The 25411-nt window shown below is 54.0% G+C and overlaps 9 protein-coding genes across 9 annotated transcripts; 4 read left to right on the plus strand and 5 right to left on the minus strand.

The window, feature by feature from the left end:
• Positions 1 to 478: 478 nt before the first annotated feature.
• J4E84_008506 (uncharacterized protein) lies at positions 479 to 4252 on the plus strand (the record flags this gene model as incomplete). Its single annotated transcript, XM_049391077.1, has 6 exons — positions 479 to 555; positions 610 to 758; positions 806 to 835; positions 884 to 892; positions 940 to 3665; positions 3716 to 4252. The coding sequence occupies 6 exons, from the start codon at positions 479 to 481 to the stop codon at positions 4250 to 4252; spliced, it is 3528 nt and encodes a 1175-aa protein (XP_049241109.1).
• Positions 4253 to 4820: 568 nt separating this feature from the next.
• On the minus strand, positions 4821 to 5356 carry J4E84_008507 (uncharacterized protein; the record flags this gene model as incomplete). Its single annotated transcript, XM_049391078.1, has 2 exons — positions 4821 to 5127; positions 5229 to 5356. 2 exons carry the CDS (start codon positions 5354 to 5356, stop codon positions 4821 to 4823), a joined length of 435 nt encoding a protein of 144 aa, XP_049241110.1.
• A 2701-nt stretch (positions 5357 to 8057) lies between these two features.
• Positions 8058 to 9141, minus strand: J4E84_008508 (uncharacterized protein; the record flags this gene model as incomplete). The annotated part of the gene is made up of 6 exons (XM_049391079.1): positions 8058 to 8331; positions 8378 to 8449; positions 8572 to 8634; positions 8760 to 8779; positions 8863 to 8935; positions 9092 to 9141. The coding sequence occupies 6 exons, from the start codon at positions 9139 to 9141 to the stop codon at positions 8058 to 8060; spliced, it is 552 nt and encodes a 183-aa protein (XP_049241111.1).
• Positions 9142 to 13760: 4619 nt separating this feature from the next.
• On the minus strand, positions 13761 to 17608 carry J4E84_008509 (uncharacterized protein; the record flags this gene model as incomplete). The annotated part of the gene is made up of 4 exons (XM_049391080.1): positions 13761 to 13931; positions 13984 to 16733; positions 16783 to 17294; positions 17370 to 17608. 4 exons carry the CDS (start codon positions 17606 to 17608, stop codon positions 13761 to 13763), a joined length of 3672 nt encoding a protein of 1223 aa, XP_049241112.1.
• Positions 17609 to 17894: 286 nt separating this feature from the next.
• J4E84_008510 (uncharacterized protein) lies at positions 17895 to 19331 on the plus strand (the record flags this gene model as incomplete). Its single annotated transcript, XM_049391081.1, has 2 exons — positions 17895 to 18138; positions 18202 to 19331. The coding sequence occupies 2 exons, from the start codon at positions 17895 to 17897 to the stop codon at positions 19329 to 19331; spliced, it is 1374 nt and encodes a 457-aa protein (XP_049241113.1).
• A 367-nt stretch (positions 19332 to 19698) lies between these two features.
• On the minus strand, positions 19699 to 21374 carry J4E84_008511 (uncharacterized protein; the record flags this gene model as incomplete). Its single annotated transcript, XM_049391082.1, has 3 exons — positions 19699 to 20528; positions 20579 to 21172; positions 21224 to 21374. The coding sequence occupies 3 exons, from the start codon at positions 21372 to 21374 to the stop codon at positions 19699 to 19701; spliced, it is 1575 nt and encodes a 524-aa protein (XP_049241114.1).
• A 288-nt stretch (positions 21375 to 21662) lies between these two features.
• J4E84_008512 (uncharacterized protein) lies at positions 21663 to 22840 on the plus strand (the record flags this gene model as incomplete). The annotated part of the gene is made up of 2 exons (XM_049391083.1): positions 21663 to 21669; positions 21780 to 22840. The coding sequence occupies 2 exons, from the start codon at positions 21663 to 21665 to the stop codon at positions 22838 to 22840; spliced, it is 1068 nt and encodes a 355-aa protein (XP_049241115.1).
• A 225-nt stretch (positions 22841 to 23065) lies between these two features.
• On the plus strand, positions 23066 to 23863 carry J4E84_008513 (uncharacterized protein; the record flags this gene model as incomplete). The annotated part of the gene is given in 2 exon segments (XM_049391084.1): positions 23066 to 23072; positions 23088 to 23863. 2 exon segments carry the CDS (start codon positions 23066 to 23068, stop codon positions 23861 to 23863), a joined length of 783 nt encoding a protein of 260 aa, XP_049241116.1.
• Positions 23864 to 23927: 64 nt separating this feature from the next.
• J4E84_008514 (uncharacterized protein) lies at positions 23928 to 25032 on the minus strand (the record flags this gene model as incomplete). Its single annotated transcript, XM_049391085.1, has 3 exons — positions 23928 to 24439; positions 24498 to 24679; positions 24740 to 25032. The coding sequence occupies 3 exons, from the start codon at positions 25030 to 25032 to the stop codon at positions 23928 to 23930; spliced, it is 987 nt and encodes a 328-aa protein (XP_049241117.1).
• Positions 25033 to 25411: the final 379 nt, after the last annotated feature.

The following is a 25411-nucleotide window of genomic DNA, read 5'->3' on the forward strand; positions in this document are numbered from 1 at the left end:
TCTCACGTGACCTTGGTGGGGAAAGCGCGCTAGAGACCAGGACGGTTAGGCGGTTAATCCGAATGTTGCGTGGCATATCGAACATTAGCAAGAGCAGCTCACGCAGGCAGCAATACCAAAGATAATAGTCAACACCGTGTTTCTTTCTCCTTACCTTATACCCGTATCCCTTCGCGCCTGCTGTCTCTTGCATTGAGGCCACTCTAGACGACAGTGAAGCTGCGGCTTCGTCCCCAATTCCGCCATGGCCTCCTCTCCCTCGATGTTGACCAAGGCAAGCAGCTCCCATCTATGCGACCGTGTAGCTAGCTAATCCCGGGCAGTTTGAGTCCAAGTCTTCGCGTGCGAAAGGCATTGCCTTCCACCCCAAGAGGTAGCTCATACCTTCACCTTGCGGCTCCCTTCCCCGCTGACCGCTTCCAGGCCATGGATCCTTGTGTCGCTACACTCGTCGACCATCCAACTATGGGACTACCGCATGGGTACCCTCATAGATCGCTTCGAAGAGCACGACGGGCCGGTCCGCGGCGTTGACTTCCACAAGACCCAGCCATTGTGAGCATCCCGTGGACAACTTGGGAGCGCCAGCAACATACTGAGACTGCACAGATTCGTGTCTGGTGGCGACGACTACAAGATCAAGGTCTGGTCATACCAGACTCGGCGATGTCTCTTCACATTGAACGGCCACTTGGACTATGTCCGGACCGTCTTCTTCCACCACGAGCTGCCATGGATATTGAGTAGTTCCGACGACCGTAAGCGCATGCTGTGGGTTGGATGGGCAATGGCTAACACATACCAGAGACCATTCGTATATGGAACTGGCAGAACCGTAAGTAACATCCTCAACTGCTGTTTGGTACACAACTAACGTTCATAGGATCACTGAGTAAGTCCGTCGCATTCCCTCGCAGACAAACACCTGACCCTCCGAAGTATGTACTATGACCGGTCACAACCATTACACCATGTGCGCGCAATTCCACCCGAAGGAAGACCTCATCGTTTCCGCCTCGCTCGATCAGTCGGTTCGCGTTTGGGATATCTCTGGGCTCAGGAAGAAGCACTCGGCACCACAAGCCTTGTCGTTCGAGGACCAGATGGCACGCGCGAACCAGAACCAGGCGGATATGTTCGGAAACACCGATGCTGTTGTCAAGTTCGTCCTCGAAGGCCACGACCGAGGTGTTAACTGGGTCGCATTCCACCCTACACTCCCGTTGATCGTCTCCGCTGGTGACGACCGTCTCGTGAAGTTGTGGAGGATGTCGGAAACAAAGGCATGGGAAGTCGATACCTGCCGAGGGCACTTCCAGAACGCGTCGGCGTGTCTGTTCCACCCACATCAGGACTTGATCCTGTCCGTTGGAGAAGACAAGACGATTCGCGTATGGGATCTCAACAGGCGTACATCGGTCCAGTCCTTCAAACGCGAAAACGATCGCTTCTGGGTCATCGCAGCTCATCCTGAGATCAACCTGTTCGCTGCCGGTCACGACAACGGTGTCATGGTATTCAAGCTGGAACGCGAGCGGCCCGCATCCGCCGTCTACCAGAACAACCTCTTCTACATAACGAAGGAGAAGCACGTACGGTCTTACGACTTCCAGAAGAACATCGAGTCCCCATCGATGCTGTCTCTCAAGAAGCTGGGAAGCGCCTGGGTACCTCCACGAACACTGTCCTACAACCCTGCCGAACGCTCTATACTGGTCACATCTCCAGCCGACAGCGGAACATACGAGCTGATCAGCCTTCCGCGCGACGCTTCGGGAGCGGTAGAACCGACCGACACCAAGCGCGGATCTGGTAGCTCGGCTGTATTCGTGGCCAGGAACCGATTTGCCGTCTTCAACCAGTCTAACCAACAGATCGACATTAAGGATCTCAGCAACTCCACTACCAAGACCATCAAGCCCCCGCACGGAACCACCGACATCTACTTCGGCGGCACCGGTAACTTGCTCTTGATCACTCCTACTTCGGTTGTTCTGTACGATATCCAGGCCAAGAAGAACCTTGCTGAGCTCTCTGTCAACGGCGTCAAGTACGTTGTCTGGTCATCAGATGGACTGCACGTCGCATTGCTGAGCAAACACAATGTCACCATTGCGAACAAGAACCTGGAGCAAGTCAGCACTCTGCACGAGACTATCCGGATCAAGAGTGCCATCTTCGATGACACGGGTGTCCTTCTGTATTCCACGCTGAACCACATCAAGTACAGTCTAATGAACGGCGACAATGGTATAGTACGCACATTGGAGCAAACAGTATACCTTGTAAGAGTCAAGGGTCGCAACGTATACTGCCTGGACCGTGCTGCGAAGCCCAAGATTCTCCAAATCGACCCCACTGAATATCGATTCAAGCTCGCCCTTGTCAAGCGCAACTACGACGAGATGCTTAATATCATCAAGACTTCAAGTCTGGTTGGACAGAGCATCATCTCCTACCTCCAGAAGAAGGGCTATCCCGAGATTGCTCTCCAATTCGTGCAGGATCCTCAGACACGGTTCGAGCTCGCTATCGAATGCGGCAACCTGGAGGTTGCAGTTGAGATGGCTAAGCAGCTTGACCGACCAAAGCTCTGGCAACGGCTGAGCACCGAAGCTCTAGCACACGGCAACCACCAAACCGTAGAGATGACCTACCAGAAGCTGCGCAACTTCGACAAGCTATCCTTCCTGTACCTCACTACCGGAGATCAGGACAAGTTGAAGCGCATGGCTAAGATCGCGGAGCACCGCGGTGACATGACGGCACGATTCCAGAACGCACTCTACCTGGGCGACGTACAAAACCGGATAGAGATGTTCCAGGAGCTCGATCTATACCCCCTCGCATATGCCACTGCCAAGGCACAAGGTCTCGACGAACAGGCACAGTCAATACTTGAAGCTGCCGGTGTATCGGAGGAGCAGATTAACCTTCCTTCAATAGGTGCTCCTTCGGCACCTGCCAAACCTATCGTGCCCACTCACAAAGCAAACTGGCCAACGCGCGCAGCTTCTTCAACTGTATTCGAAAAGGCTCTTCAAGGCGAAGTCGAAGGCATCGGATCCGAAGAGCCAACAGCAAACGGCTTTGGCGACGAGGATCTTATGGGCGACACCGAGCCTAAAGGTGCGGCTGCTGAACTTGGAGGTGGCGAGGACGACGATATCGGTGGCTGGGACATGGGTGATGATGGCGATGTGGAGGCAGACGACGACTTCGTTGAGGTTGAGGGTGCTGATGCTGGTGCAGGAAGCAGCGAAGCTGATTTCTGGGCACGCAACTCACCTTTGGCGGCAGATCACATTGCTGCAGGATCATTCGATACTGCCATGCAATTGCTAAACCGACAGGTTGGTGCTGTCAATTTCGCTCCCCTTGAAGAGCGCTTCCAGGAGATCTACCAAGCCACCCGAACTTATTTGCCAGCGACACCAAACATGCCTTCGCTGGTCAACTACGTACGGAGAACAGTAGACGAGACCGATTCGCGCAAGATCCTGCCCATCATCCCACGCGATCTGGAGTCGTCATTATCGGCAGACTTGACCGCTGGCAAGCAGTTCTTGCAAAAGAACAAATTGGAGGAGGGTGTCGCAGTCCTCAAGAGCCTATTGCAGCTCATCATGGTCAACGTCGTCTCATCCCAAGCTGAGTTTTCTGATGTAAGTTTTACAGACATACATCCAGCCAACGCACACTAACATCAATGTAGGCTAAGAAGGCAATCAACACGGCGACGCAATACATTCTTGCCATGTCCATCGAATTAGAGCGTCGCAAACTGCTCAACGGCGCTACCGACATCTCCGCCCTCTCCGACGCGGACAAGAAGCGCGCCCTCGAACTCTCTGCCTACTTCACGGTCCCCGACCTAGAGGGTCCCCACAACTCGATCCCGCTCTCAGCAGCCATGATGTTTGCCCACAAGAACAAGCAGCTCAACACGGCGCTGAACTTTGCCAACGCTTTGCTCGACCGCACCGGCAACGCCAAGATGAAGGAGCAAGCTAACCGCGTCAAGACGGTCGCCGAGAGAAACCCCAGCGACGTCATCGAGATTGACTTTGATCAATTCGCCGACTTTGACATTTGCGCTGCTAGCTTCACACCTATCTACAGCGGCATGCCTTCGGTTACCAGCCCATACAGCGGTGCCAAGTACCACGCCAGATACAAGGGCACTGTGTGCAGGATCGACGGCATCACACAGATCGGTGCGCCCGCTAGTGGTTTGAGGTTGGTGGGTTAGATTGGTTGGAAGTGAGAGATCAGGGCTTGGAGAATAGGTAGCATTGCAGGAATCGTTTGAAAAGGTGTATGCTTAGCGTGTTCATATGCTCTTTTTACGAAGGTCTGGTGTTGCCTGTGAGTTAGTTGACGGGACTACGCAGAGTATTGAAAATGGGAGACCAAGAGTAATATGAATGGATGGAATACATGCAGCTTTTATACTTGAACACCCGCGATCAATAATTAATGATGCAGTGCCGTACTGGGCTAGCTGAAATGTCCATCCGTGTATTCCATAACGAGCAAGACATGTGCACGAAACAGGTCTTCTAAGCAGGTTATGCTGTGTGCTGTTTTGGTGAAACGTATAATAGTAGATTACATCTTCCGCATATACACGGAAGAGAGATAATAGCATTAAAGCGTAAAAGAGGTATCAAGCGTGTTCAACTGCAAAGGAAATCATCCTGTCCTTCCTCACGAGTTCATCTCATATCATAACGCAGTCCAATTCTCGCAATCTCCGTAACGCCATGCAACCCCATCTCAATCTCCGAGGCGCCTTCCCATCATCTACCGTACAACGCTTAACCCTTTGTCGGCGGCGGGCCCGGTGGCGGCGCATACCCGCCTCCGTATGTTGGCTGCGGACTCTGCAGCTCGACGCCGTTTTGCTGACCGTAGTAGCCCTGGTTTGCGCCTCCGCCGCCGTAGTAACTTCCGTTGTTGTTATTGGTAGCGGCGGAGTAAGGCGGCGCGGGGTTGTGTTGGTTGTTGTAGTAGGGTGCGGTGGTGTTTTGGCCGTATGCGTTGTTGTTGCCTGGGCGCGCGGCCCAGCCTGTGCCGTAGAAGGGCTGTCGGCCGGCTTTGCGGCGGCGACGGGCGGTTAGGCAGCTGGGGGGTGTTAGTGGTGTGCTGGGTGGAAGGGGGTTGGGGATGGCGATTGGAAAAGGGAAGGGAGGGAGGGTTGGGGGAAGGATGGACGGGGGACTTACGAGCATAGTACGAAGAGGAGTAGGAAGCCCAAGACGACGACTACGAGGACGACCCATCGAACCCAGTTATTCCATGCTGAGTTGCAGCGGTAGTAGCCCCGGCTGTTGCTATAGCACGTCCTAGCCATGGCGTGTTAGAAGCGATATTCGTGGGTTTGTGTGTCGCGACTCCAATATCTCTCGATCAATTGACAGTAACGCGATGCGCAAGTGTCCTTGGTACAAAAGCGCAAAAAGCGGAGTGGTGAGAGGCGTAGTGTGTTCGAATGGTTGAAGAGCAAAAGTAAGAGAAGAACGAAAGCAGCGTATTATGTCCAAGAAAAACCCGTGGCAAGGGCCACACACAAGGCAGGCCATCTAGCAGTACGCAGATGCCGAGTGATGCGGGCGCCAGGCTGGGCGCAGTGACGTTGTGACGTCGTCTGTCGCAAACACCCGTCTGCACCAACGCGAAGCCAGGACCAAGCCGATCCGGTTGATCCACCAAGCGTGCCTTTTCCCCAGAAAATTCATGGACTAACTGCGCCGCTGCACAGCTAAAGTGTGTCGCACAGCCACTTTGCAGCGAATGATGGACAAGGAGAGATGGAGGATGACGATGATGAGCGCATGGAATCAAACGTACCTGTCGCCATAATCTGGCCCGTAGTACTGTCTCGTACGATAGGGAACATGGTGGGGATGCGCGATCTCAAGGTCTACCATGATGGATATTCAAATCTGTGTGTTATAGCAATATGCGACGATTGTTCCAAATGCTGGAAATAATACAAGTTCAGAAAGATGCGACGGAGATGGGATGGAACGAATCCGCAGTAAGAACAGGGTTCTGGCTGACTGCTTATGACGATATCCGCTCAACACGGACATGATGTGTCTTTGGGCGTTGGTGCTCAGCCACAATTCAGCCAAGAACGCTGCCCGGAGTATGGCTTAGGGCCCGCATTCTAGGCTTTGAACGGGTAAAGCGGAGACGAGAGGGCCAAGCTGGTGACGATTACGACGTGTGCTTTGGGCTTATTGGGTGCGCTGGGAAGGCTTTTTGGTACTGCTGATTGTGGGTGAGGAGGCGCAGTGGGGATGGATGATGGGCTATCCGGGTTCTAGCTTGTTCGAGAAGACGTGATGGGAGGATTGTGCGGCAAAATGTCGTGCTGCGCATGTTGTTCGGGTGGTTTTGATTAGTAGGGTAAGACTTTGGAGGGAGTTTCGTCGGCCGATGGTGGTTCTTGAGGATCACGAGAGCTGCTGCGCCTGTTGCTTTCGCAATGTTGTGTCGAGTCTGCGCCAAGGGTACGCAGTTCAGCCTCTTCGTGGTTCCAGTGGGTCCGAGACATTGCCCTTTGCTCGGGTCAGCAGTGCGCATGAGATTTTGCGTTGCGTGGTCGCTCAGCCGTTGACATCGTGAGATGGGTGCATTGCGCGTCTTGTACGGTACTTGTGGGATGTACTCGAGGGTGGTGTGTTCTTTGTATCACCAAAGCTGTCTGACAAGAACCTTTGCTACTTGTGTCTTCTGTGATGATAATGCCGCGTTAGCCTTCCAGACAGAATTAACTATCAACAACCACATTACATATTGCCGGATGCTTCAACATGTAGTGCTTCGCAACGCAATCCTCTCACAATTGGCGTTCCGTGCAAACTCCCTCACAAACGTAGCATCGAGTACTGTACCTCAACCCCATCAACCCTAACCCCACTCCAACCCACCCCTCACCCTCAGCGCCACACCCACCGTCCCCAACGCCACAAACCCTCAATGCACACCGTCCCCATCCCCATCGCAACATCCCACCCACTTCCCCGTGCACCCCTCCAGCTCATCGGCTGCCAATCCATCCTGCCATTCCACTCCCAGCTCTGCGACAAGGGTTCGCATTGATGTCGCCGCCGTCTGACCAATCAGGCGGGCTCTGCTCAAGATTCCCTGGGAGGCGCTAATGCAGGATGAGTTGTTCAATTGTTCATGGCCATGGATTTTGCTTGGGTCCCACCCCGTTTTTCTGCCAGCGGGCGTGAGTTGTGCGAATAATTTAGTTGTTTGTTCTCTTCTTTGCTTTCGATGCATTGATCCTCTCTACCTTCCCCTCCGGACTTGTTCGTTCTTTTCGTTGCAATGTTTGGCGTGAGGTGCTGCTTCCGCGGCGCTACCATGTACCGGAGTCATTGAGCTGCGTGCAACACGGGATTTGGAAGGCCAGGCCGCTGGTGAGAGGAGTCACCACGAATTTGCGCACGCAATTGCGCTGGAACCCTCGACAAACATTCGTCCAAACGATTTGTCAATACCAAACCAGATGCCGCGCACCTGCACACGACGCATGCGATAGTCACGAGCACGGAGACAGCATTGGGCGACACATGACAGAGACGAGGATACCATTATTTCGCTATAACTCAGGTCACTCCTCATGGAGCCGAACAAGAGACGAAGCGCGCGCAACCATACATGTCAATCATACCTGGACCAAAATCTTCCGTCTTTTCTTAGCCGCTACGTCTTCGCTGGAAATCGAAACAAAGAGGATGATACAGGATGAAGAAGGGGCAGTCGCCATCATAATGATATGAGAAGAAGTAAATGTGTCGAGCTGGGGAACTGGAATGGCCATCGCTAGCCTGCAGAGCGATCTGCCCGTCTTTTCTTCCATCAAGTCGTAAGAATCATTAAAGATGTCATGTAAAGCTGACGACCGTAATTCGTAAGAACGTAGGCACGTCGGCGTCGTGAAGTTGCGAAAACACCAAACCCAATCGAATGCGTCGCGAGCGGCACCTGACCGTCGCGGTCACGTTACGTCGACCGAATACGAACAACACAATACCTCACTTGCTGGCTCGGGCAATCAACCACTGGAGAACGGCATCGAGGTTGGTTTCCTCCTTTGCGCTGATGCCGTAGCAGCTCACTTCCCGGTGCGACACTGATTTGAGGTCGAGCGCCTCGATCAGCTCGTCGACGGAAAGCTTGTTGGGCAAGTCGGACTTGTTGCCCAAGACGAGAAGAGGAATGCCCTCCAGCGCAGGCTTCTCTAGTAGGAGCTTCAGTTCCTCGCCAGCGACGGGTAGAGCCTCCTTGTCGGCGGAGTCGACGATGAACCTATGACGATAAGCGACACCCCACCATCACATGAGAGGAGACGTACACGATAGCGTTCACACCGCGGCAGTATCGCTCCCACATGGAACGGAACCTAGGTTGGCCTCCGAGATCCCAACTGTTGCCGCTGGTCAGCAGGTGCGCCTCGAGGCTAGTAGATTGCGCTGCACCCCGCAAGGCTGGGCTTGGCGCTGCAAGAGCCGGACATGCGTGACCAGGGAGAAGATGGAGGGCACTCACCACTTCAAGGTTACATGACCTTTCTGGACACGCTTCATATTGAAGCCAACCGTCGGGATGGAGCTAGAGCCAGTCAGCGCAGGGCCCGACTACGATGGCGCCCGAGGTTGCGCAAAGCAGTAGCATCGGGACACGGATGAAACAACGTCGCCGCCGGCTTGCGCAACTCGGGACGGATGTAGACCTACTCGACAGTAAACTCTCCTCCCTAGAACGGATGGGTCAGCTCGCATTCATCAAAGTTGATGATGTTGACGCAGGAGGGTCTTTCCGCATCAGGAAGATACTCACCGCCAGAACTCTCAACAGCGAAGTCTTGCCAGCGTTTTGCAACCCGATCATGGTAATGTCCATCTCAGTCGCCCTGGATGGTATCGCAGGTTAGCAGGAGCGCCATGTTATCGTCGCCGGTGAGTTTGCTTTTTCTTGGGCGGAAGCTGAGCAGTTGGGCGAGTATCAAATGGCGCATCAGGCAGCCAGGTGGGCATTGGGGTCAGTAGGAAAGGACAGGTAGGCATACCAGAACAGGCGGAGCAGCCAGTCGTAGATGCGGCGGAAGAGGTTCGCCATGGCCGTCGTCAGGGCAGGGGCTGACTCGGTGGAGTTGTCGTCTGGTCGGGAGGAGTGGTGATGTACGGGCGACGGAGGGAAGTCTGGGAACCTTGATCCTTGCTGCGGGGCATGTAGTAGGCGCGATCGCCGTAGTCTTATTGGCAGCAACAGGCAAATGGACAACGTCTCCTTTGATGCTTCGGGGGGCAAAGAGCGCAGGCAATGCCGTGAGGAAGTAGAGAGCAGAGCTGTGCCGCCCTAAGGAAAGCCCGGAGTGGTTCACGCTGCAGCAGAGTGATGGAGCCGCCGCGGCGTGTGACTTTGGCCAGCGCGCTAGCAGGGGTGGCCCAACCATGGATCCGACTAGTCTAGTAAAAAAGTTCGAGCGCAGCGTCGCATCTTCAGTCGCGCTGCAGCTTGCGACCTCACATTCTTTAATACTATACTGCGCATGCCGCTCCAGATTGCGCCTTAATTATATATTCACCGTTCAAGCCGCATACGGAATCATGGCGCCTGCCGCACGGGCCGACAGCCCTCAGGAATGGTCGACCAAGGCAAGAGAGCACTTTCGACACAACTATGCCAGGCTAACATATCCAGTTTGATACCCTCAGGCGGCATGACCTGTTCCGCAACCCGCCCAAGGACAAGACGGCATACCCTATGCTCGCGGCTGCCGTCGACCCCCACATCAACTCGTTCAACACTATCTTCACCCGCGGCGGCCAACTCGACCAGGGTATAAAAGACATTGGCACCAAGATCTTTGTCGATGGCGACCCATACGCAGCCCCCGAAGATGCAGGCCAGAGGAACCGTCTCTACCTGCGCATATCAGAAGTCTTCCTCGACAAGCCCGTCCTACCGCCTTCGAACAAGGTCGCGCTCAAGAACCGCAACATCTATCCCGCCGAGGCCCGCGAACGACATGCTTCATACCGCGGCAAGATGCGCGCACGGCTGGAGTGGAGGGTCAACAACGGAGATTGGAACGAGGACGTCGTGGATCTCGGCGGCATACCCGTCATGCTGAGATCGAACCGCTGCCAGCTGGAAGGCATGTCGCCAGCGCAGTTGGTCAAGGCGAAAGAAGAGTCCGACGAGCTGGGTGGATACTTCATCGTTAACGGCATCGAGAAGATCATTCGTCTCCTCCAGGTCAACCGTCGCAACTACCCCATGGCCATCAAGCGCGGCGCCTTCACCAACCGTGGCGCCGGCTACACCCAGTTCGGTATCACCCTCAGATCGATGCGACCCGACCAGACCTCGCAATCGAACGCCCTGCACTACCTCAGCGACGGCAACGTCAACTTCCGTTTCTCATGGCGCAAGTCAGAATACCTGGTTCCCATCGTCATGGTGATGAAGGCTCTGGTCGAGACGAATGACCGCGAAATTTTCGAGGGTCTGGTCGGTGCAGCCGGTTCCGAAGGTCTTGAAGAGAAGCAGTTCGTCACCGACCGAGTAGAGCTGCTACTCCGCACATACAAGGTCTACGGGCTACACTCCAAGGCGAAGACACGGGCATATCTGGGTGGAAAGTTCAAGATTGTACTTGGTCTGCCCGCCGACGTCGCCGACGAGGAGGCCGGTACGGAATTCCTCCGTAAGATAGTATTACCCCATCTAGGCTGCGTCAACGTCACACCAGCTCAGGATGCCGACAAGTTCAGGATGCTTCTCTTCATGACCAGGAAACTCTACGCTTTGGTCGAAGGCGACTGCGCTGTCGACAACCCCGATGCTGTACAATTCCAAGAGATCCTACTAGGCGGACAACTCTACGGCATGATTTTGAAAGAGAAGCTAGAAGAGTGGCTCAACAGCTTCCAACTTGTGCTGAGGGAGTGGGGAAGGAAGAACGAGTACAAGCCTTTCACATCCCAAGACTTTACCAAGGACTGGAACTCCAAGATCCTCCGACGAACAAACATGAACCTGGGACAAGCTCTGGAGTACTTCCTCAGTACTGGTAATCTCGTCAGTCCAACGGGTCTGGATCTGCAGCAAACTTCTGGATACGTCGTGGTCGCTGAGAAACTCAACTTCCCTCGTTTCATTTCACATTTCAGAATGGTGCATCGAGGTGCCTTCTTCGCACAACTGAAGACAACAACTGTCCGAAAGTTACTTCCTGAGGCGTGGGGATTCATGTGCCCTGTACACACTCCTGATGGATCGCCCTGTGGACTTCTCAACCATTTCGCGCACAAGTGCAAGATTGCCACTTCCAACGTCGATGTCTCCACGATTCCCAACCTTGTGGCGCAACTAGGCGTATCCAGCAAGTCAGCCGCCTCTCTTGAAGCGAGTGTGGTCGTACAACTGGATGGCCGTGTCTTAGGCTTCTGCTCGCCCAAGCAGGCCAAGACCATTGCCGATACACTCCGTTACTGGAAGGTTGAAGGCTCGCACAACGTGCCATTAGAGATGGAGATTGGTTTCATTCCCGGATCCAATGGCGGTCAATATCCCGGTGTCTACCTCTTCTCACAAAGCTCTCGAATGTACCGACCTGTCAAGTACCTGCCTCTCGGCAAGCTCGACTACGTAGGACCGTTTGAGCAACCATACATGTCCATCGCCTGCACGGATGCCGAGATCGTTTCTGGCGATTCGACGCATGTTGAGTTTGACCCAACCAACATCTTCAGTATCATCGCCAACCAAACGCCTTTCTCGGATTTCAACCAATCGCCCCGTAACATGTACCAGTGTCAGATGGGTAAACAATCGATGGGTACACCAGGAACTGCTACAGCATATCGAACCGACAACAAGACCTACCGCCTACAAACCGGTCAAACTCCGATTGCGAGAGCCCCGTTGCACAATGAATACGGCATGGACAACTTTCCCAACGGAATGAACGCCGTCGTTGCTGTCATCTCCTATACCGGATACGACATGGACGACGCTATGATCTTGAATAAATCTTCACACGAGCGCGGTTTCGGTCACGGAACCGTATACAAGACGAAGATCTGCGACCTCGAGGAAGGCAACCGAAAGAGCCGAGCCGCGAGGTCAGTGACCAAGTTGTTCGGATTTGCCCCTGAGGGCTTGGTCAAGGCCGCATCCAAGGAAACCCTTGACGAAGATGGTCTTCCACGTGTTGGCACTATGCTGCGTCACGGCGACGTTATTGCCGCATGGCACATTGTTTCGTATGACGCTGCTACCGGCGAATACGTCAACCGCGACGGCCAGACTCAGTTCTTCAAATACAAGGACGATGAACTCGCCTTCGTGGAAGAGGTCCGCATCATCGGAGCCGAGGACGGAACACAACCCTGCCAAAAGCTCAGTATCAAGCTGCGCATTCCCCGTTCTCCCGTCGTCGGTGACAAGTTCTCTTCCCGTCACGGACAGAAGGGTGTCGTCAGTCAAAAGTTCCCCACACCAGACATGCCCTTCTCCGAGAGCGGTATGCAGCCCGACGTCATCATCAACCCTCACGCTTTCCCCTCGCGTATGACAATCGGTATGTTCGTCGAGTCGCTAGCCGGAAAGTCCGGAGCACTCCACGGCATGGCCCAAGATTCAACGCCTTTCCGTTTCGACGAGCAAAACACAGCCGTCGACTACTTCGGCCACCAGCTTAAAAAAGCAGGCTACAACTACTACGGCAACGAGCCCATGTACTCTGGCATCACAGGTCAAGAACTCCACGCAGACATCTACATCGGTGTGGTCTACTACCAACGTCTCCGTCACAGTAAGTATCTCCATATCACAATTGTTCACGCACATACACTAACAACGCCCCACAGTGGTCAACGATAAGTTCCAAGCCAGAACCACCGGCCCCGTTGTCTCCACAACCGGCCAACCCATCAAAGGACGTAGCAAGGGCGGTGGTATCCGTGTCGGAGAAATGGAGCGCGACTCCCTGCTTGCCCACGGCACAGCCTTCCTACTGCAAGACCGTCTGATGAACTGTTCCGACTACACGAAAGCTTCCATATGTCGTACTTGCGGCTCCTTCCTCAGTACTACACCTACTGTCGCTGAGTACGGCCGTAAGAAGGACAGGAGCGGCAAGGATCTCACGATCCGCTGCAGGAGGTGTGCTGTCTTGGCGGATGCGAATAGCAGTAAAGCGGATTTGTGGATGGATGCCCAGGGGATGCGGTATAGTGGTGGTGAGGATGTGGCGGTTGTGGCGGTGCCTGGTGTGCTCAAGTTTTTGGACATTGAGCTGGCTAGTATGGGTGTGAGGCTGAAGTTCAATGTTGGTCCGTAAAGGAAGGGAGGGAAGTACAATTGCTGGGGTGAGAAGGGATCAACGACATGAGAGGACGTTTGTTTTACGCATTTTCATCGGCGTAACTTTGGTTTTTATGATGTCGGTCCAAAAGTTGGCTTTTAGCAGCATCTACGGGCGTTCTTGGTGCACGAGATGGACGAGTGTAGAGTATGTCGCACGAATCCAAACAATACGCTTCATGTGTACTTTCTCGTCGTTGCGGTGATGTAAAACTTGCATAAATGTCCTATGTGAGTCCAAACGCCAAAACTTATCTACGGCCCCGGATCCAATGCAACCCAACCCAGGGTATCATCGCTTTCATACAGTCATAAACAAATTCGACACGACAAGAAAGGGTAAAGACGAAGACGCAGCTTAATCAAGCATTTGCCTGCACAACCTTGAAACCATCCGAGACCATTTTCTGAATATCCTCGTCCTTGTGCTGAAGCTGATTCAATGCATACGCGACATCGTTCCACTGCCTCTCGTTCTCTGCTCTCGGTAGCCTGGACGCAAGTTTGGCTGCTAGCTGTTTGGCATGTTTATCCTAATGAAAGTAAGTACAGAGTCATCAACACGGTCAGATTGTTCAAACGTACCTTTTCAATGAACCCAGCCAGGAACTTGACGATCCTCTTCAGAGCATCCTCGCTCAGTCCAGAATCGGCGCTGAGTACACTGAACATGTCGATGAACTGGTTGTACACGGCATTGTCCTTAGTGGACAGCTCGGTGAAAAACATGCGTGCCATGTCTGCAATCTTCTTGTCGCTGTCTTCGAGACATTTCGCCATTTCGCCTAGCTGGCCCTTGACCTTGACTTGGCCGGCTAAGATCAGGAAGGTTAGGGTCATGAGACATGTTCGCTTGACGCTTGGGTCGCCGTCGTTCAGACGGCGGTAGAGGAAGTCGGTGTTCTCGTCGATGAGATGGTTGAAGCATACAGCCATGTCGCCGAGTGCGACGACAAGGTTACTGCGCACAACAGCGTCCTGGCTTCGTTCGAGGATGGTGAGTAACAGACCGAGGTTCGTCTCACAGTACTCTGAGCTGACACACATGAGCTTAGCCAAGCACAGTGCTGATTGTGCTTGTAGCGTCGGGTGGTTATACGACGTGTTGTTGGCGCAAATATCTGCTACGAGGGGTCCGAAATTTGCGAGGAGGGATTGTGGACCATATAGAAGTTCGCGTTCACGAACGTGTGCAATAGCTTCTGTGAAGTCATCTTCGTTCGTACCCGCCATGAGCTCTAGATCGTCTTCTTCAGGCGCTGGCGTTGGTTCTTTGGTCGAACCCCGCTTCCGCCCCTTCTTGAGTGGTGTGGGTCCCGACGAAGACATGGATTTTCGAGGTGTTGGTGCCATCTTGTCCTTCTCAGCCTTGCGACGCTTGAATTCAAGCTCACAAAGCTCCAAGTGAACGATTTGTTTAATGGCAATGTGTCCGACAACAAAAAGCAGTTGCGATAATGCAAGCGCCGAGTTCTGCTTCTTCTGTTGTGGTTCCTCAGCTGCAGGCGCGTCGGGCATTTCCTCATCTCCCTGATCGACGTCCATTGGTTCTGCAGCACTGGAACTCGACGTCGGCCGTGACTCAGTTTTGGTTTGTCCCGCAAACACACGCTTTGTAACTTTGCGAATGATCTCGGAGCACAAAACGTCAGGATGTTTCGAGAGGACGTATATAGCACTGATGGCTTGTTCTGCAACGCCAAACCATTCCTTGCTATCGGATGGCATCTCTGTGATGGCGGCCAGTCTGACAAGAACTGCGTGATCGTTTGGAAGCTTGACGGTCTGTACTGGCTTGTCGTTCGAGGCCTGCCTTCCAGGTGGTGGACTCATGCGGCGCAGAGCTATACAGGTGTATCGAGCCAGGCCCAAATCGCGTCGGCCGAGCTCCCCGAGACCAATGCGCAGACATACTTCCATCTCCTCGACAATGATCTGTGGAGCCGAGAGTGCGAGCATACCCAGAACGATGATTGCTCCACGGCGCTGGTTCTTGGAAATGTCTTTCTTCTGGTATCCATATATTTGCCAAAGCTTCTGAATAACCAATGCGTTGACTAGCCCCTGCTTCATCATGGTGCTGAGGAGCTGCTCGAGTGATGTGAGTTCAGCGGGGGTTGTGCCAAATGTCAGACTGATCATGTTCTTCGAGATGTAGTTAGCAACTGCATTGGCATCAAAGCCAGGTGGCGCGTCGAAGAAGAGGCCCTTGTAGCACTCCAACAGATGCGTCTGAACGCCCTTGCCTTCGTCGCTGTTGCCCTTGGTCCAGATAAGACGCAACATCCTCCGGATACCGAGCTTAGCATTCGCGATCTTGTACGCGTCGATCGTCACAAAGAAGTCCATGGCCTCGATGACTTCGCTCTTATTCTTGGATGACAGCAGTTGAGTAACCACCTCAGCGGCGTCGTTGAGGACTTCGATGAACTTGAGCGCTTCCATCAGATACTTACGTACTGCCTGGAACTTCTCCAGTTCTTGCGCGGTCGCAGCGTCCCTCTGTGCCTTTGCAATTACAGCAGCTCTCTCTTCCTCGGACATCTCGGATGGATGTTGGGGTGCTTCATCGTTATCGGCCTGGGTTGCGTCTTGCAATAAAGTCTCGTCTACAGTCTGTTCACCAGGGGCACGCTCGCGTAGCTCTTCCGGGGGTTGTAAGGCGTCGATCTGAGCGTCGACATCGGCCAACCTCTGTTCCCAGTCCTTCGTCGATAACAATCCACCATCAAAGGTAGTGAAAGGATGGGTTGAGATGAGCTTGGCGAGCAGCTTGACTGCGTTACGACGTACATTACTGCTCTTGTCTTCCAGACTACGTGCAGCGAGTTCGGCGACCTTCTGCCTGCGTTTAGGGTATTTCTGCTCTAGATCCAAAAGTTTGGTGTAGACTTGCATCACACGAGCACGACAGTAGGGATTGATATCCAGGAAGCGATCCTGGAGTACGTCGAAGAAGATGCGAATCTGCTGCTTGTGTTGCTCGCTGCGGTCGTCCTGGCTCAGCTTGCTAAGCATGATGATCAAGTTTCCGCACACCTCAATAAGGGCGCAACGGAGGGTATATGACTCGCTGTCCAGTAGGTTGGCGAGCAACGTCATTTGGCGAATGACAAGATGTGGCGTGAGCTCGGAGATTTTGGTGAGAAAGGTCGAGATGGACTTGGGCCCCTTCAGATCGGTAGAACTAAATTCTTTGCTGCTGATGTCCTTCAAGACGTCTTCGGTAAGCTGTGGATAGTCGAAAGCATCGGCTAGTGTGAAGAGAAATTCGGCCATGGGCTCTGACAGATGCTCGAAGTATGTCAAGCTCTGGTTGATGGACGTCTGGGCGGCTGTCATGGGTGTTAGTATGGGCACTTCTTTGAGTCTTCCTCTACCTACTGTATGCATGCCCATGAGACTTGACGGCAAAACACAGAACCCTGAAGCAGTGACTCCGTATGGCGTTGCTCTTGACTCTGGCCTCGTTCTCGAGGATGTGGTATACTGGCTTGGTGAAGAGGCCGATGAAGGTGTCTCGCTCCGAGGTGGTAACGAAGATTCGGCCCAGCTTGAGCCTCAGCACCTTGCTCATGCGGTCGAGAGCCGTCTCTAGTTGCGCTGAGGCATCCCAGACGACGTCTTTGCCGCCTCCCGCTTTCGTCTTTGTGGCCTTACCCCGCCCCCGCGCTGCTGGTGCAGAGGCAGACTTCTCAAGCGCTCTGGTCTCGACGGCAGAGATGGTCCATCGGAGAAGGAAGCCATACATCTCCAGCAGGTTCTTGTGGTGTGGTATCGCATCTTGGTCTTCGGCTTCGAGGTCGGCGTGGATGATGTCGGTTTGCGTGGACAGCGCCGAGGAGATGAGGTCGAGGATCTTGCTGAGGATGGCTGGCGGTATTTGCGACGAGTGCCTAGATAGTCGGAACAGTTTAGAATTAGGTTCCGTGTCATATTGTTTTGCATCCTTTGGATATGCGGGGACGCACTTCAAGAGAAACTGCAGCGTGTCAAACACAGAGCTGCGAGTAATCGCATCTGGACTCTCCGCCACGGCATCGACCACAGGATTCAGCTCGCTGTTGATCAATCCGGGCGACGACAGCGATTCGGGCTCATCTTCGCAGTCTTGCAGCGCCTGCGGGGCCTCGGGGGTGGGTATCGCGGACGGATCGCTGTCGAACAGCTTAACCGCCTCATTGATGTCAAAATCCACCCGGGCGTCCATGATGATCAGAGTCGCTTGAGGAAATCAGAAATCAGAAACAAGAAGCGACGAAACGAGCGTCGGGGCCAGGGTGGGGGTGTTTGCGCCGTGAAAGTTAAGATGCGGCCGCAACCGTCGCACATGCACCGACCCAGGAAGGCGCGTTGCAGCTGTTTGTTGGTGGTCCGAGCGTCTGCCATCAGTCTTCCCCTTTCGGCCTAGCCAAACAGGGTCCAACGCGTCGGCCGCCATACCGCGAAGAAAGATTCACGCATCGTTCAACACAACATCACAAGCCACGCGCACAATGGCAAAGGCACGCACTTCACTGAGTCATGCAGAGGCAATCGACGTCCACGAGGACGATATGGGAGAGGACCAGGCCGAAGAGACACAGGACGAAAGCATGAACCCGCTCGACGAAAGCGGGCGCACTGCCGACAGCAGCGACGAAGAAGTCGAAGATTCCGTTCAGGAAGATATGGCACGCTTCGAGGAGACATTTGTCGGAATCAGCAAGCGGTTCCGACTGATTAACCGCATTGGAGAGGGTATGTCCTACATCATTGGCTTGCAGCATGCAGGGTAGCGGGCTGGACTTACGCTTTCCACAGGAACCTTCTCCACCGTCTACAAGGCTGAGGACCTCGAATACACCAAGTACAACAACGATTGGGACATCGACGAGCGCGAGGAGGCTAAATCGCTCCCAGCACACAAGAGACAACCCGCCAGAAAGCCCCGCTACGTCGCGATCAAGAAGATCTACGTCACGAGCAGTCCGATACGCATCTTCAACGAGCTCGAGTTGCTGTTTGATTTGAGGGACGCGGATTCAGTATGTCCGCTCATCACCGCCTTCCGCCACCAAGACCAGGTCGTCGCTGTGTTGCCCTACTACCAGCACCGCGACTTCCGCGATTACTACCGCGACATGGGCATTTCCGACATGCGCTGTTACTTCAAGAGCCTGTTCACTGCACTCGCAGCCGTACACAAGAAAGGCATCATTCACCGCGACGTCAAACCCACCAATTTCCTCTACAATACCTCGCAGTCGCGCGGAGTCCTTGTCGACTTTGGTCTCGCCGAGCGAGAGGGCACAGACTGGCACAACTGCGCCTGCCACATGTCGGAGGAGGACCGTCGATACAGGATATCACACAGTGTCTACGCGCAGACACAGTCAGCAGGCCACACCGCTTCCGCATACCCTAAGAATGATACACGCAACAGCCGCCGTGCCAACCGTGCAGGTACTCGTGGTTTCCGTGCGCCTGAGGTACTGCTCAAGTGCACCCAGCAGACCTGCTCAATCGACGTCTGGAGTGTCGGTGTCATCCTGCTCACCATGCTCTCGAAGCGGTTCCCATTCTTCCACAGTGCAGACGACATCGATGCGCTCCTCGAGATCACGACCATCTTCGGACGAAAGAAGATGCGAGAGACAGCCCTCCTGCACGGCCAGGTATTCGAGACCAATGTACCCAGCTATAGCGAGGGTGGGCACAGCCTGGAGAAGATCATACTCTGGTGCACAGGCCGCACAGGCGACAAGACACAACCAAAGAGGGAGCTGGATGAGGATGAGAAAGAGGCTGTCCAGTTCTTGCACCGCCTTCTGGAATGCAATCCTGCGAAGCGCATCACAGCAGAAGAAGCGCTCCACCACCCTTTCCTAGTGAACGCTTACGAAGAACATGAGGGGGACGATGACATGAAAGAGGAGTTTGTAGAGGATTAACGCCATCAATCACGTCTATGATGACGATGTATGAGTAATAGCATGGAAGGCGTATAACGGCATGGGCATAGTACAGGAGTTTTGGCCATTTACAGAGCGGCGACTCAATGAGTTATTGCGATACCCTTCCGTACGGTCAAGAGCATGTTCAATATACTTTTGCTCAATAACGATCGTACATTATGATACATTTGAGTCAGTCTGATCCCGCATGGTTGACTGCTAACGGAAGCATAGAGCGATGTCATTGGGTTAAATGCAGATTCATTCTCATTTCTCATAACTAAAGAAGCAGCGCTGTTCAACTCAGGAACACTAATACGTTCAAGGTGGCTGTATCCTCTACTCGATCGTCGCAATCCGCCATCTACTCATCCTGAGCACACTTCTGCGTTATACTGCGGATCTTCTCGCCAAACAGATAAACAAAGATGCCCAAGAACATCAGTGCAGCCACAATGCCGCCGCAGATATTGAACGCACCCTCATACCCAGCCTTCTCAACGAAAGCGATCGACCCGAACGAGATTCCAAAGCCAATGAAGCCTCTGAGCGAGCAGATGAGAACGAGCGCAGCATCGATGCGCTGAGGATAAGCATCCATGCAGTACACGAAACTGGAAACGACAATACCGACGAAACCAAAGTACTCGACGTTTAGCGTGACGGCGATGCCAGCCCAGCTCCAGTTGTTGGGATTCTGTGCGGTCATGCCGTAGATGATGGTCGAGATGAGGATAGACACCAGCGGGATGATAAGAGCGAGGAGACGGTATTCCGGCTGACTCACACCATCATTCCTCTTACTCATCGTCTTGACGATCAAATCGCTCAGGGAACCGCAGAAGAGCGGGACTGCAACGGCTGTCGCGACCTGTCCCGCAAAGACATAGCCCAACATATCGAAGTTCCAGAGGTAGGGCGGTTGGACGAGGACGCCGGCGAAGAGGGCGGACATGAGGACGTAGATACCGAGCGCGGCGGAGTTTATCAGGATGAGCCACAGGATGTTGGGGAACCAGATGATTTGGAACATTTGCTTCCAGCAGGATATGGCTTCAGACCAGTGGGCGTGGCCTTTCCAGGGGAGCATGTCTTTGACGAAGCTGCGGGGTGCGTAGTTGATGGTGTCGAGGGGCCGCTTGGTGTTTGTTGTTACGGGGACGAGGGTGCCGTCTTCGTCGATACCTTGGCCGTCTGAGGGGGGTTAGTATATGTGCTGGACTATGTGGTGTAGGTCGACTTACTCAGTGCCTCAAGCGTGCGCTCATACTTAGTCTCCGCGACGAAAATGATGCTGAGGACTGCAATGGCGCCGCTCAGACATCCAAACACGCCGTACCACCATCTCCAGCCCAGATCGTTCGCGAGATACGAACTCGCTACAATGAGCGCAGCAGTACCAAGCGTCTGCAGCGCGCAGAACCACGCAATGACATGGCCTCTCTCGTGCAGGTAGAAAATCTCCTGTACGATGATGGGGCACAGCGCTTCAGCTTGGCCGGCAGCAATCGACATGACATCTCTGCCTGCGATGTGCGACTCCAGACTTCCACTGTACGCGCACCAGAGACATCCGAAGGAGAGCACGATGGTCGACATGAGATAGACGGGCCTTCGGCCGATGGCATGGGCTACAGGGATCGCGAGGAGGTTACCAACGCCCATGTAGAAAGCTGGCCAGGTTGCGAGGTCGCTGGTCTTTGGGTCGCCGCCGTACGAGGCTTGTACGATGGGTAGGATGGCGGTGATGCCACTGGCCATCAGGTTTCCGGTGGCAGCGTAGAGGCCGACGATGATCAAGATAATGTACTTTTGCCATTTCGGAAGGTTCAGAGGATCTATGTTCGTTAGCGATCCTCGTCTTGATGGTTTTGATGGATTGGAGCTACCATTGGGATCTCTGCTTGGTGTTGGGATCAGCACAATGCCATCCTCGTCGTACAGCCTGATGGTGCCAACCACCGGCCTGGCAGCTTTCTTATGCGCATCGACTATCTCAATGTGAGCGCTGGCTTCGTTCTTGGAGTCGTGAAGCGCCATGATGGACATCCGCTGATGCCTCGAAACAGAGAGGCATTCCCCAGATTTTGTACACCTCCAGGTCCGAAGTGGACGCAGCTACCAGCGCCATGGCATCTGCGTCGTGACTTGGAACACGACTCTCAGCGCAGTGCAACCCCGGACCTCGCCCGCACTGGGCCGCGCAGCCCAATAAGTATGCGAACGGATTGTGGAGGGAGCGCGGGCTAAGCCGATTCCAGGTGTGGGGATAGCCCGGTCCAGGCAGGGGGAAAAGCTGGGAACGACATGGGGGACACGAGACGAGACATGCGGGGTACGCGCGTACCGTGTACTTACAGGCCTGGGAGATTTTGAGCCTCAAGCTCCTCGGCAAATGTTCACCACCCACACCACGTACGTCACCTTCACGCACCATGAGCGAAGCCGGCATCAAGACATCGCAGCGCGTGAGCCGCTCGTGCGTCGAGTGCAGCCGTCGCAAAATCCGCTGCGACAAGAAATCCCCCTGCGCGCCCTGCGTGCGCCGCAATGCCGGAAACTCCTGCCGCCGGCCGATCGTCCGCGTCAGGGGACAGCTAACCGTCTACGCCGACTCCGAGGCTGGCAGCGCGGAGGATGTGCAACTCGAGGACCTCCTGCGCGAACGAGGCGCCCTGCGCGCCCAGATTGCTGAACTTGAGACCGCTCTTGCGCTGTCGAAGCCGTGTGCTCATAGCCGCACCAGCGAGTCTACGGACTATTCTGCACCGTCGGCTTCCCTGGAGGACCTGATCCCGGCGTTTGAACAGTTCGATATCGGTATCACGACCAATGCTGCGCGCGAGGGTGGCGAGAAGGATCTCATAGATAGACTTTACGAACCTGCTGCGGATCCCATCTATCTGCTTCTTCCCAGTAAAGACGCTAGTATCCAACTCGTTACCTTCTCGCTCCAAACGCTGGGTTGGCTGCACTGCGCCGTGGATGCTGATGTGTTCTTCGGAGAACACGAAGAGTTCTGGCAGAGTACGCAGCTCGGTGCTGGCATCGATCGCGCACGGAGACCCTGGCTGGTTGTCTACCTTGCTGTCCTTGCTGTGGGCATACTCTATTCCAACCCAGACGAAATACCCGATGTCAACCAACTACCTCAACTTGGAATGCCATTGGACAATCCTGTTTCTATTGCAGTACATACGTCTCGTCTCTGGTATGAGGCTGCGCTGAAAGAGTTAGAGAGGTATGGGTTTGCAGGCTCACCTTCTCTCCCTGTTGTTCAGGCTCTGTCGGTGCTGACACTATGTCACTCCAACTTTGGTGAACACCAGCGAGAGTGGCTTATCACCGGCTTTGCGACAAACATGGCTAGATGCCTTGATATGCACAAGCTGGGGAATGAAGTCAACATCTCCAAAGACCTGTGCAAAAGACCGGAGTGGTCGTCCCCTTCTCAGCGAGAAATGGGGCGTCGGTTGTGGTGGGCTTGCGTTATCCGGGACTGGTAAGTACTGGCCACGTGCACTTTGGCCCAATCGATCTGACTGACTCTTTCTAGGCTTGGAAGTTGGTCTCGACCGCCATCAATTTCCCCCGCCAGCTTTTGCTGCCATGTATCGACCATCACCAGCCAGGACGACTACATACTACCCAGAACACCCATGGCTGATAGTCCTGCTTCTTTCGAGTCTGGAAATCTCGCTACTCCTTCACCGGCTCATTACCATTCAATCATGTGCCGTGTCTCTTACATAGTCTACATCTACATCAAAGCCAACACACACCAGACGAATTTGAAATTTATCAAAGCCATCGAGGAGGTTCAGACTGTTCGACGAGACCTGCCCCTGCATCTATCGTCAAACTTTCCAGCCAACGAAGACGACCGGATATGGGAGTTAGAGTACCCTTGGATACCATTCCAGCGCTATCAGATCCACTTCGTTATTGACTTCTTATTGCTGACCATCGCTCGTGTATTGTCACCGGAGCATCCAGATGATGACCCAAACTTCAGACAGCTGGCCCTCCAGTCGGCGAACAATCTTCTGAGCTACTACGCGAAGCCTGTTCCTAGGGTTTACAGGTTAGTTTGGGTTATATCTGCGTCAACAGTCGCAGCTGCTATATACGTATCCTTAGACATGCTTGCCAACCCGCATGACTATCGAGGTGACGCAAAACTTCGAATCATCAATCTCCTAAGAATGGCATTTACTGAGCTGAGAAAGCACTCTGCCGTTGCTGTCCATGCAGCAAAAGGCTCGGCTGTACTTGAGGGACTTTTGCCTGTGCTGGAACGACACGACACTGAGCTTCCTGGAACGTCACGTACGATACACGAACTACTGCAGCAGCTGTCGATGGCTGATCACAGCAACACCAACGACTTATCCAACTCGGCGCCTCCAATGGACGGCTTTGCCCACCACGGCAACTACGAGAACATTGACATGTTCGATGGCATTGGCAGCACACTCAATGCAACATACGGTTTCGACGACTGGGACGAAGTATTTGCTCAAATGTGAATGATTTCTATACAACGCTATAAAAATTCGCCTCTGCCTAAGAAAGTCATACATTATGTCTTCCTCAGTACGGCTTCACACCCGCCAGCTTAAGCAGCTTATCCGTCAACTCCGGCTTCTCAAGCGGCTCCGTCCGCTCCCATGGATCAATCTCTCCATCCACCTTGGCCTTCCCTTGCGAATGGATATTGATATGCGGCCAATGTGTAGTCGCCTCCCACTTCTCGAAGATCTCCTTCTTCTTCTCCAGATCCTCCTTGGACGCCATGGCTGCCGGTGTGTAACAAGCATAGATAATCGTGCGGATGTTGTCTGTCTCGGGGTACACAGCGTAGTGCATCTGTCGCGAATCCCACAGGATGAGATCGCCAGGCTCGGCGCAGACCTTGACCATCTTGCAGCCTTGGTCTTCGTACCACTTTACGTCGGTGTCTTGGAAGGGGTAGAAGTCGTAATGGAGAGCGGCGAGGGGGCCCTTGGTTCGGTCCGGAGGGTGTTGCTTGAAGAATTTGTCGAAGAGCTTGGCTGAGCCTTCCATTACGACGAGTCCGCCATCTTTGGGACCGGCCTCGGAGACTGAGGGGGTGTTAGCAGGGTGCTTAAGAATGGTTCGAAGAAAGGAGTCTTGACGTACGGTTGATGATACCCTGGACGCACGACAGGCCTTGTCGCTCGGGTGCCTGGTCGACGTGCGGCCATGGTTTGCTGCCAGCCATCTTGCCAGCATTCGGCAGTGTGAGGTTGATGGTATCGTATGACACAATGAGCTCGTTTGTGTTCCACAGCTTCTCAAACGCAGCTAGAACGCCTGGTTCTCTATTCGCAAAAGCGTCAGTCACCGAGAGTGGCGCGTCATTTGCGAAGAGGGGTACTCACTGTCTTGCCTCCCAAACATACTTCTCGTGTGCAGCGCAGTAGTTGAGGTACATGCCGTTCTTGAAGCTTTGGGGTAGATTCTCTTTGGTCCATGTCTCTGGCTTGTTGATATCGAAGTCGTTGGGGAAAGTACCGAGCCAGTCCATCATTTTGTTGCGGTACTTCAGAGCACGCTCCTTGGGCACAACGCCCTTGAGAACGACATAGCCCTTCTCGTAGAAGTCATCTCGCCAGTCGCCGTACTTTTGCTGAGCAGTGCTCGTGTTCTCGTTGTCGTCAAGGAAGGGCGCCATAGTCGCAATACAATGAGTTGATGAGTTTGAAATGGAGTAATAGATTCGGAGGTGATGGCACAAGATATTCCTCCACTGATATACTCCACACCCCTCTACAATCCTCTCGGTCACATTACCCCGGCTCGCCCGTCCACGGCCGCTCCCTGCGGGGACAGACAAGCTTCGTTGTGGGGCGGACCCTGCGGCTCACTGCATCACGGTCGAGATCGGGCGAGCCTTAGCGTGCATGTGCATCTCGAAACGCTCCACATGCCGACGCTACACCTCGAGAGCCGTGTGTAGATTTACAAAGGCAGGTCACTCGATAGAAGTGTCGCGGCCGAGAACGGTCGGGCGGTCTCCACGGAGTCCACCGGCAACAATACGCTCTTTTCAA

Source organism: Alternaria hordeiaustralica (genome assembly GCF_023758085.1).
Source record: "Alternaria hordeiaustralica strain BMP 2776 chromosome Unknown scaffold_22, whole genome shotgun sequence".
Lineage (NCBI taxonomy): Eukaryota > Fungi > Ascomycota > Dothideomycetes > Pleosporales > Pleosporaceae > Alternaria > Alternaria hordeiaustralica.